Genomic DNA, 12,203 nt, shown 5'->3' on the forward strand with positions numbered 1-12,203 from the left:
GAGAGCAGTAGAGCTCGACAGTCCGGTAAGCAAGATCCGGTGCGAATCTCGCTCGCTTAATCGCTCGTGGATCATCGAGCTCTCGAACTCGCCGACTCTCCATTCTGACTGGAATATGGGATTTGGTGTCACAACGAGGCGAGGAGAAGTAGTCCGCGGCTACATGAATTAGTAATCAGGATGTGTGTGTCTCGCGCGAGTGTGTACATATGTGTACGACGAACGCATTTTCGTATACGCACGCCCATGAGAAGGAAAAGGAGAGGTCGAAGAAGCGAAACGAGCGGTAAAAGAGAACGAAAAGAGAGAAAGAGAGAGAGAAAAGGACGTTCTAAAATCGAAGAAGGACAAAGTAAAGGCACAATGCGCCAAGATTCGCACGCGCATTCTTCGCGGGTTATTCTCATTCATTATTCATCGAACTGCGCCCGAGGATGAGGAGAATCGCACAATCTTTAAATGTCCGCTATGTCCCCAAATTCTCCGAATTGGAAAATCGGCGAATGTATGTCGATCAATTTTCACGATCTAGACTGTTATGTAACATATAATGTCGATCATAAATGGATATAATATAATATATTGTGTACAAATAATTTTCTATCAACTATAAGAATTGTACATCTTCGCGAGATATTTTCCGCGCGAAAAAATTTTTCTTTTTCCAAAATAAAACAAAAAAAGCATTTTTCTTTATTCAAATTACAAAGAACAAAATCAGTATTAATGAAAAGTGTGCTTGTCTTTTTCTCTCCCAAAAAAGTTTTATCATTTTGTTTATAAATAATTTAAATGGAAGATATAACTATCTTCCATTCAAACTAGATATCTTTTTTTTCTTGATATAAATTACAAATAACGGATTTGCATTTTTAATTTTAAATAATTTTATTACAAATATTTAATTTTAAATTAATCTTCTGCAAGTCTCATTATTTGGATCTATAATTTAGTTTTTTTATAATCTTTTTATGTCTTCTATTCAACAAAATATGTCAGTAATTTTTTTATAATTTTATATATAATAAATAAATTTATATTTCTTTCCTCTTCTTTATAATTAAATAGTATAAGTTGGTTTTGTTTTTGCAAAATTTATTGAAACAATATTTGCAGAAGACTATAAGTTTTTTGAAATATGTAATCTATATAAACGCATATTCATCCTAAGATTGTATCATTAAATTTTACAATTTGATGTAGTAATTTGCTTATAGTTTTTACATACATACATACACATATATACATATATATTTACATGTATGTATGATTGCTTCATCGACTGTATGATTTGTTCATCAATGATTTTACAAGTTTTGCCGAATTATTTTTTCATTATTTGCACGACATCTTCATCATGCATCACATGCTGTGCTCCTACTCGTTGAGGTGAGTACTTGGTACTGGTACCCTAAACAAAACATAATTCAGATATAGTATATGTCCAAGAAAATTATATTACCTACATTCTTAAATGTATCAAGTTATAATAAACATGTCAATGTATGCATAATTATGAATATCTAATAACTTACCCACACAAGAGCATATTTAAATTGTTGAGCAAGTGTGCGATGAATTGCATGACACACGTGTTCCACTGTTACGCCTTTTCTCAATATTAGACCATCATCAAAGTCGGGTGGTTGGCCAGGCTTTTTTGTGTATACCCTTATCAAAGATAGATACTCCCATAATATTTCCAATAGAAAGTCCAGATTCAATTTCATGTTACAACTATTAAAAAAAAATTTAGATACAATTAAATACAAACTCGCGAAAAAGGCATAAAAATCCATGTATAGGAATTCAAGTATATTTATAAAAAATGTCAAAATATATTATATTACCTAACTACAACACTATTAGGTTGTCTGGCGATCCGATCAACTTCCTCTATCGATATTTGATCTATTTTATTATATACATAAAGGCAGGGCAAGTACACTCGGTTCGCATTGATGACATCGATCAATTCATCTGCGCTGCAATCCTCACGAAACAACACCTCAGCATTAAAGATTTTATACTCATGAAGAATCATTTGGACTAGTTTTTCATCTACTTTCGTCAGAGGACATGTTGAATTGAAGGCTAATCCGCCGCCTTTTTTCACCTTGAAATATATATTCGGCTTCTTCTTATTGAGTCTTATCCCGACTGATTCCAATTCTTTTTCTAAAAGTTGTCGTTGAACATCCTGTTTGGTCGCATCCAACATCATAAGCACCAAATCAGCTGTTCTGGCAACAGCTATGACCTGTCTACCTCGTCCTTTTCCCTGAAATAATACACAGAATCGTTCAACAGTGCAAAAGCAATGATCACAAAGAACATTATCCAGTCATATAATTTGTTTACCTGTGCTGCTCCTTCAATTATACCAGGCAAATCTAGTAATTGAATATTGGCACCTTTGTACTCGATAACACCAGGGATACATGTCAAGGTAGTAAATTCATAAGACGCAGCTTCCGATTCGGTGGCAGTTAACGTACTGAGTAGAGTGGATTTGCCAACCGATGGAAAACCGATTAGCGCGACTCTGGCATCTCCAGACTTCAGCACATCGAAACCTTCGCCTTTTTCGGACTTTTTCGCCGGTTCCAACAGCTGGGATCTATACTTGGCAAGTTTCGCTTTCAGCAAACCCAAGTGATACTCGGTAGCTGCAATTAAATTTCACAAATATATTCGTCTTATCTATAGATATTTCATTTTTTTTCTCTTAAGTGACATATTTGAGCTACAATATCAGGAAATAATACAAGTACGATGAATATACGTAGGTTAAAATGTCACAGTATCGATGTGATGCTCTTACCTTTGTTTTTCTGCGTTCGTGCAATTTCTTTCTCGATTTCTGAGATCTTTTCCAGTATCCCCATCGCGATGCGCGATAATGTATTACATTTAGGAAGGAATCAAAGTGTCAAACAACTTTGCCCAGTGCGTGATATATGTGTACAGTCCAGTCACTTTTTTCGGATTTTTAATGATGAAAAACCTCTCTCTTGGCTAGGAACCACTAGGATTCACAATTTTTTTATCAAGATGACGTGAAAATGATCTTGGTCATGCCGACCGAGCACCAAGCACGAGATTTTCATCATTTACGACGATCGTAGCGCCTTTCCTCCATTAGCCCAAAACTATGAAGGATGAAGATTGGAAGATGGGAGCATCAACTCGCGTATGGAAGAGGTTCATTTGATTGAGAATCAACGTGATTGGTTCCTACTTTCAGATCCGGCCAATCAGCGTCGAATTACATCTAATTTTGCCCAATTGAACCCGCTGAATGCGGTCATCATTTATCTCTTGGTCGAAAAGTGTCTCCCCTCCACACGAATTGATGCTCCCATCTCTAGTCTTTATTCTTCATGATTCGTGACGAAATCGACTCGTGTGTTCGTGCCGCATCTCTCGGGGAAAGAGAGAGGTTACCTCCCGTCCTTTCCAAGTCCGTTTTAACGCAACAAGATGTATGACGACTACAACGAGGTACCAAAATTTACTATTACACAATATAATCTTTATAATAAGCTTCATGTAACCTTAACGCAACTCTGTATATATTCATGTAATCTTTTTGTTTAAAAATTTTTTTTTATATATATCCTCATATGTCCTTTTATATATCCTTTTATATATATCCAATATATCCTTTTATATGCCTTTTATATATATCCAATATATCCTTTTATATATCTTCCTTCTATCCTGTTTTCATATATCCTTTTATATATATCCTGTTTTTTAATATAAAAATATCTTTCTCGCAGTATGACGCCTACGATGATTACGGACCGTCAGAAGCGCACGATCAGTACGATCGGCCGAGCTATCGACAGGTACCGGAGGTGGTGCGCAACTTTCTCGTATTCTTGCGCAACTGTATCAACGAAGGCATGATCTTTGAGATACAGAATTTATACGAGAATTCGTTCCCCAAGATCTCGGAACAGCTGTTTGACAAGTCCCCCTGGCCCGAAGCATCGACGATCGCTCATATCGTCGACAATGATCCAGTCTTCCTTACTTTGTACAAGGAGCTTTATTATCGTCACATTTACGCGCGCATGCAAGGTCCTACGTTGGAACAGCGCCTCAACTCCTTTTACAATTACTGCGATCTTTTCAACTATATTCTGCATCCAGACACTCCGGTGCAGCTGGAACTGCCCGATCAGTGGCTTTGGGAGCTAATCGACGAGTTTGTCTATCAGTTTCAATCATTTGCTCAATATCGCGCCAATCTATCCAATAAGACGCCGGACGAGATCGAGAATCTGAACGCGCACAACAAGATCTGGGATGTCTTGTGTGTATTAAATGTCCTGCACTATCTGGTCGATAAGTCCAAGATCAAGAGTCAGCTGGAGGTGTACGCGAGTGGTGGTGATCCAGATTCTGTAGCCGGTGCCTTTGGCAGACATTCCCTGTACAAGATGCTCGGTTACTTCTCTCTCGTTGGTCTCCTAAGATTGCATTCTCTATTGGGAGATTACTACCAGGCTATCAAAGTTCTGGAGAATGTGGAGCTCTACAAGAAGAGCGCGTACTCCCATGTACCTGGCTGTCAGATCTCGACAGCATATTATGTAGGTTTCGCATATATGATGATGCGCCGATATGCAGACGCTATCAGAACTTTCTCTGGTATCCTGTTATACATCCAACGTACAAAGCAACTGTTTGCCACGCGGAGCTATCAGAATGATCAAATCAATAAGCAAACAGAGCAAATGTACCATTTACTTGCCATCTGTTTAGTCTTACATCCACAATGCATAGACGAAGGTTTGCAGCAGGCTCTACGGGACAAGAATTATCATGAAAAGATGTATAAGATGCAATACGGTGATCTCACAGAATTCGAGAATTGTTTCGTTTTCGCGTGTCCCAAATTTCTGTCTTTAACACCGCCGAATCCGGACAATCCTAACGAAGATTACGTTCGTGAGGCCATCAAGCATCAGACCCAAGTTTTTATGGACGAAGTGGTGCAGCAAAAAATGTTGCCGACCATCCGTTCATACTTGAAACTCTACACAACATTACCACTGAGCAAATTAGCCACATTCATGGGCAACAATACTAGGTCTGATATAGAAGGTTGGGATTTGGCCAAGGAAGTCAATGCTTTAACGATTCATTTATTGTGCTTTAAGCATAAAATGAAGAATATTGTTTGGACAAAAGGCACATCGGGATTAGACGGAAAATTTCAATCTGGATCTGAGGTAATTATTCTTATATTATGTCATCTATATACTGCATTAAAATTACAACACTGTATGTAGTATATGTGTTGCAATTTTAAGTTAGTAGTGTATATATTAGAAGTAAATTAATTTTCTCTTCTTCTCTTATATGTATGTATTTAATGCTTTCTTCAACACATGTTATTATTCATTTCTTTTAATATGAAAGATCATATCAACAGATATATCATTTTTTTCCAATTTATATTAATTTTTAAGAATAAGTTAAAATTTTTTATAAATATAAAATTACAATTTTTTTTCTCTGACATTGTAGAGGTTCTATTAATATTTACTCTATTTAAATTTCTGGAGGATACATATATTTAATAGATATTGTGTTATTATAAATACTTTATACTAAGAAAATTTTCTTTTCCAGCTGGATTTCTATATTGATCATGATATGATTCATATTGCTGATACAAAGGTAGCACATCGTTATGGAGACTTTTTCATCCGTAAAATACTAAAATTTGAAGAATTAAATCGTAAATTACATCATATAAAGATATAATTATATAATATTATATAATCATTATTATAAACATTTTCATAATATACAGTTGTAAAAAAGGAGAAAATACAGACTTTAAAAAATATTTATTCTTCTATTCAAATATCCATCATCGAAATTTCCCAGCAATTATAATATGCATAATTTGTTTCTATAATAATATATATTGTAATGCGATATGAAGAATAACACACACAAATGTAATGTAACATAAAAATCCACATTTCCATTGTAGATTCGGTTAGATACAGTTAAGATACAAATATTTTTTATACTAAACAAATAAAATCAGATAGTTGCGCGTTTATAACGCTAAAATTCGGTAAAAATAAAGGATACAATATAAAAATTTGTAAACATACAGTACTTTCCATTTTCTATATAAATTATTATAGATATAATTTTATTAGATATAGTTTTCCTAATTTTTTACAAATATATACTTGTTTTCTTCATTGAAATGTAGTAATTTAATTACAAAAGAGAGAGAAGGCACTAAAATAGTGTTTACAATATTACATATATATATATTACAACACATGCATCAAAATTTAAATTACATCGTAACTATAGGCATAAATAATATGCTATAAAATTTTTATTTATCATATTTTAAATTTCAGTAAAAATATATGCATCACATTCATCATAGATAAAAAGAATGTACGTTTTTTAGGAATTAATTGCTAATAATAATGTAACTATTCATGTCGATACATTTTTATTTTCTCTTTCTTGCAACATTTTACACGCAGCGGCCAAGATATTTGGTTTCATCGACGCTGTCGGCACGTTTAGACTGTGCAAATAATGGAAAAAACGATTGCTTCTCTTGAAATTGAGAGTGGAACGAAATTCTTCAGCACGACATATCGTTCGTATAGTCGGAAGATAATCTAACGCCATAATTCGTTGATCTAAACATGCGAACGTGACATGCGACAACGCTAGATCTACTCCTCGATTCAGTCGTTTCCTCAGAATAATATTATTTTGATTTTGCACATGCTCATTTGCATTCGAGTCATTGCAGAGTATTCGATCGCTAATAAAATTTGCTATATCCGCTTGGAGATCGTGCGAAGCGGAATAGAATGATACGTTTTCGGCCAAGGATAAATTGGGTTGCGTCTTTTCTTCCGATATATTTAATATCGGATCTTCGATATCGATTAAAGATGACACTAGAGATAAACTATCTAAATTTTCCGCTAAATTATTCAGTATACATATAGTATCATTGGTCCTTTTGGTGTTTCTATTTTTTCTTCTGTGCCTATTTAGCTTGATCGCAGGCTTGTACAAATAGTATTGCATGCTCTGCCAAAGTGGCTTAACAGTTGTATATTGCTCACATAATATTGATGGGCCCGATAGAAAGAGATATTGTGACTGGAGCAGTGCCTGCCGTAGATCGCCCATTTGTAGTAATTTCTAAATAATAAAATAATTTTACGTATATGGAGTGTCCGGAAAATCGCTCGCAATACTTCGGGAAGTGATTCGAGATCCAAAAAGAAAGAAAAAAGCTATATAAACATGGGTCTGAAAATAAGTCAGTTCCGAGTTATAGCCACTTTTATATTAAAGAAATCGTAATTTATAGTTCGTTTGGCATCCTTCTTTTCAAAATTTAAAAAAAATTTTTTAAAAATTTAAATTTAAATTCGAATTTAAAATTTTAAAATTTAAATCTTAAATTAAAAAAAAAATTTTTAAAGAAGGATGTCAAGCGCTATAAATGAAGATTTTTTAAACATAAAAGTCGCTATAACTCAGAAACGACTTATTTCCGGTCCTATATTTATACAACTTTTTTCCCTTCTTTTTGGGTCTCGAAATAGCGAGTGATTTTCCAAACACCTTGTATATTTTTTGAATTTAATGCGTCGAACAATATAATCAAATGATACTTGAACAATTTTAATAACATAATTTAAATTGGAATATTAATTTGTGACATTTACGTGATATTTCTTTTTGTAAAGTCCTTCAATTTTCAAATTTCTCATATAAATACCAGTTATTAAAGTTTTTCGGACAACATATAATTCGACAAAAATATGAAAAATTTCTTATAACATAATTTAAAGAAGGATTACTTACCACTAGACAATTATATGGAACTCTGCGATTTGCCTCCGCCAACGAAATTAATTCCAGCAAAGCAGATACTCTGCTATTATCTACTTTCTGAAAATAAATTCTATTTTGCTGTGGTGCCATTTTACTCAAGTGAGGACATATATCTCTGCACGTCATGACAATCGGTCGTTTGGTATTTGATGCCAACTGATATGCGGCGGAGACGAATCCTTCATCCTCTTCAAAAATAAGATCGATGTCTTCGAGCAGAATTAAAGAATTTTGCGATATCTTCAGAGTCTCGTCCTCATTTGCGACTCGTTCAAATGGAGATTTATGCTTGCTCTTTTTGATTCTGTGCGATTTTGTGGCTTCCTCCAATTCCTTCAAGATTTTCTTTCCCGTTCGTCTAGAGGACGCGTTTACTTCAAGTACACTATAAAAAACGGAATGCATAATAATTCGCTCTAAATAATGTAATGCTAAAATTTAATTTATATTAAAAAGAGAATATTATATATTATCACGATATTAGTCACAAGCAAACGAATGCTTTAACATTTCATTGTGTTTTATTACATATGTATTTTTAATCATATATTTAATATGTATAAATATTTTTTTCTTTCAATATTATTTCTTTATATCTTCTTTCAATATTTATTTCTTTCAAATTATTCTAATACGCGCGCAAAGGATCATTATTTAAAATATACGATTTTTTCGAGTTTTATGACTTTTGTGACTACCAAACCTACCTATAACCGAGTTCTTCCGCTATCGCGTATACGCTCGCTGTCTTCCCGCTGCCATGCGGGCCTAACAATACAGCTATTTGATTATTTTCACGATTATTGCAAGAGGTACTGCAGTCTGATGAATAGAACTCATCGCCGCTACTACCATCGTCTTCTTTTGTTAAGAATGCTCTCCAACCGCTTAGCCAATCTTTCAGTTTTCCCGCGGCTTCTTCGTTTCCTATTATTTCTTCTGCACTCTTCGGTTTATATTTACACGTCCATGCACAATCGTGCGACCGACTTTCTTCGTTTTCAATGCGCTCCGTTAACATTTCTCTTTTTTTCCGCTCAAGCGTTCTTGTCTTTCTACCTTTCATTCGCGATGGCGATCTCTTTTCCGAATCGTTTTTGATTTTTGATATAGTTTTCCACATTTTCCGCGCATCTGGACAAAGTTCCTCGATCTCGGACAATACTTGATCAAAGTTTCCTTTCACAGGTTCATTAATATTCACTTCAATCGTTTTCGATGTTTTACTATAATCACAAATACACTTATAATTATTAATGTCTATCGAAGGCAAATACTTTCTCTCGGCTTTCATTGGAAATTTGTACTTGATCTCGGCTCTAATCGAATCCGACGTATTTTCCAATTGTGTCACGTGACTGATTATGGGAAACGGTAATGTAAAAGTACTGTTGTTGCTGTTTGCTTTATAATCTGTCTTTTTATTTTCCATATCGATCATGTCTGATTGCAAGAATGAACGTCTAGCTGCTGCGACAATTGGATTTATTTTACGTCGTTTAGTAAATAATGGCGCTAGTTTTTCGTTCGACTTTCTTTTTAAAACATTTTCATTATCAATAATTTCACTATCAGAATCAATTATGATCATTTCATTTTTGTCGTTTTGTTCCGATTTAACAATTTCACTCGACCTTTTTGTCCGTGCATTTCTGCTGTTATTGATAACAATAGCATCTTTTGCAGTGTTTTGAATATTGTCTTCTTTTTGCTCAATTGATTCTTTCTTCTCCTTGTTTCGCACTTTCGTTTTAATATGACCATTATAATCCTTTGAACAAACTCTATTATCTTCCATATTTACAGAATTTCGAGATTTACTAGAGGCATTAAATTTTGATTTGCTTCTTGGTGAAAATAATTCTTCATCACTCATATCTGTAATATAAAATTATAAATATTAAATTTATATATAATTATTAAAAAGTTGCTAAAAGTTCATTAAAAAATATCAAAATCAGCGATCAAAGTGTGAAATAATAATCATTGCCATCAACCAATAAGCATTGGGAGACTCTAGCTATATTTTACATCATGTATGATATTCTATATATATTTACAATTTTCATTTTTTGCTATACAATCTTATTACATTACCATTCAAAGAATCTTCGCTAGAATGTAGTTTTATACGTAAAGACCAACGAGGCTTCTCCCGTTTTTGCATATATGGCTTGACTGTTTGCGTTAAATGTTCAGATGCTATAATGTGAATATCATCCACTATAGGAAGATTCAATTCTGATTTTGAACTTTTGTTAGAATATACATTCGATATTGATTTAACTATAGGTTCAATATCGGAATTATCACTCCGATGTACATCCGCTTTTACGATAAAAGTAGACGCATATTTCTCATCTTTATTTGTCGATTCCAAGGATGATTTGCTACACAATAAAAATATATATTTATTCTGATCTCTATTTCAGCATCCTAAAAATTGTAAGCAATTCTAAGATTTTTATATGATTCTAAAATCTTAGATTTACTTGTATATATTTTGTAATAATTTCCGTACTTGATAAATATAATTTAAATGATATAATATAAAGAATATAAAGAATAATATAATATAAAGAATTATATTAATTTTGTATATAAGAGTTATTATAATTTACCTGAAATAATCCAACAAATTTCCAGATTGTTGCTTGTTATTTTTAATTAATAATTCAGTATTGTCTCTTTTAGGTGTGCTATCATCTGTGATGTTACTTTTAAAAAATTTCATGCGATTTTCTATGTTTTTTTCTATTCTCTCACCTTCTTCCATCTCTGCAATCTTTTTCTTCAAATAACCTTTTTTATCAGCCAAGGCTATCATTTTTTCTTTATGTTTAGCTCTTAAATCTTTGATATTATCTAATTTTTCTTTACATTTGATGTCTTCCATAGATTGTTGTGGCAATAATTTATACTGTATTGGTTTGCCACGATTCATCAAAAGTTGAAATGCATTTGATTCTTCTCGCTGAGAACCAATTATACTACAGAGCCCTATATCTTCAATCTTATTAATATCATTTTCACTGTTATTGATAGAGTTTTCAAAATCTATAATTTGTTCACTTGGCTCTTCCTTATTTTGTAAAACATACTTTGCATCTTCAGATTGATTTCCATTTATTTCTATGGCAAGCTTAGGATCCTTAAAAAAAAATTAAATTAAATATTGATAAATCATCAACCATCAATCGCTACTTTTTTATTGAATTTTAAATTATACCTTCTTGAGATTCCGCTTGGATTTGATCTTTGGTGTCTCATCATGCACAATTTTCTCGCCATTCTTTTTTATCTTGCCGTTGAACGGACTGGGCGTTTTGTCAATCAGATCATTTTTGTTATCAACTATGTCGCACGTTCTTTCCTTGGAAGAAGTACGCGATATTCGAATCTTTACACGTTTGCGTTTACCTGTTGAAATTGTTTCCCATTGTTTCTCCTCTTTCTGTTCCACGGCGTTATCGAGATCTGTAGCATCTCTCTCATCGACGATCTTTGTACCATTGGAAAAGTATTGCTTGATATCCTTCATGCTTTGAGATATGATAAGGGAAATGTGTGTTTTCTTCTTATGTGTGTTATTCTTTTCTCGTTCAATTAGGGACACGATTTCATAATTTTTTAATCGAGTTTCTGTTATTTTACAGAAAGTGATAAAAAATAAAAACAGAAATAACGATAAAACCTTTAACTGATGTATTGATACGAAATGCTAACGTATGTACGCATGCATGCACCTGAATTAACCGTTAATCGTATATATATTATCAACTTCCAAACTGGCAGAGTTAATTAAAACTTTATCAATAGTGCGATCAGATTGACTGTAAAACGAGTTATGTTTTTATCACAAAATAATACAGTTTTACTCGTATCTCACGTAATACAACACCACGAAGCAAGCAGGTTCGCGACGTGCCCATCGGTTCCCGCCTTTTCGATCGAGCATAGAATATATCTCCCCAATATTGCTAGATTGTAGGCCGGTATTCATAATCCGGTCTAAGACTCAAGAAATTGACCAATCACAGCCGAGTATTCTCTTCATACTTGACTGTGATTGGTCAATCCCTTAAGCTTAAGGCTTAGAGATTGACCAATCACAGTCAAGTATGAAGAGAATACTCGACTGTGATTGGTCAATTTCTTAAAGCTTAGGGTTTAAATTACCTATTGTAGACCCGGCCTTATGCCTTATCGTGTAGATAAGCCTTAACACGTGGCGAATGTACTGCATCTTCTCAGACATAACGACATAACCTTTCAGTATTCCA

At 33.5% G+C, this 12,203-nt stretch overlaps 3 protein-coding genes across 3 annotated transcripts; 1 reads left to right on the top strand and 2 right to left on the bottom strand.

Annotated features, from left to right (window-relative positions):
* Nucleotides 1-1,067: 1,067 nt before the first annotated feature.
* On the bottom strand, nt 1,068-3,152 carry LOC105249087 (developmentally-regulated GTP-binding protein 2). The gene is made up of 5 exons (XM_011254293.3): nt 2,825-3,152; nt 2,362-2,669; nt 1,851-2,281; nt 1,536-1,737; nt 1,068-1,411 (listed from the first exon to the last, which is right to left on the bottom strand). Exons 1-5 carry the CDS (start codon nt 2,886-2,888, stop codon nt 1,325-1,327), a joined length of 1,092 nt encoding a protein of 363 aa, XP_011252595.1. The 5' UTR covers nt 2,889-3,152; the 3' UTR covers nt 1,068-1,324.
* Nucleotides 3,153-3,294: 142 nt separating this feature from the next.
* Nucleotides 3,295-5,851, top strand: LOC105249086 (eukaryotic translation initiation factor 3 subunit L). The gene is made up of 3 exons (XM_011254292.3): nt 3,295-3,504; nt 3,786-5,246; nt 5,650-5,851. Exons 1-3 carry the CDS (start codon nt 3,484-3,486, stop codon nt 5,782-5,784), a joined length of 1,617 nt encoding a protein of 538 aa, XP_011252594.1. The 5' UTR covers nt 3,295-3,483; the 3' UTR covers nt 5,785-5,851.
* A 488-nt stretch (nt 5,852-6,339) lies between these two features.
* LOC105249085 (replication factor C subunit 1) lies at nt 6,340-11,857 on the bottom strand. The gene is made up of 6 exons (XM_011254291.2): nt 11,150-11,857; nt 10,542-11,071; nt 10,018-10,310; nt 8,628-9,798; nt 7,891-8,305; nt 6,340-7,218 (listed from the first exon to the last, which is right to left on the bottom strand). The coding sequence occupies exons 1-6, from the start codon at nt 11,459-11,461 to the stop codon at nt 6,490-6,492; spliced, it is 3,450 nt and encodes a 1,149-aa protein (XP_011252593.1). The 5' UTR covers nt 11,462-11,857; the 3' UTR covers nt 6,340-6,489.
* Nucleotides 11,858-12,203: the final 346 nt, after the last annotated feature.

This window comes from Camponotus floridanus, unplaced genomic scaffold, assembly GCF_003227725.1.
Source record: "Camponotus floridanus strain SB8 unplaced genomic scaffold, Cflo_v7.5 scaffold2, whole genome shotgun sequence".
Classification (NCBI taxonomy): Eukaryota; Metazoa; Arthropoda; class Insecta; order Hymenoptera; family Formicidae; genus Camponotus; species Camponotus floridanus.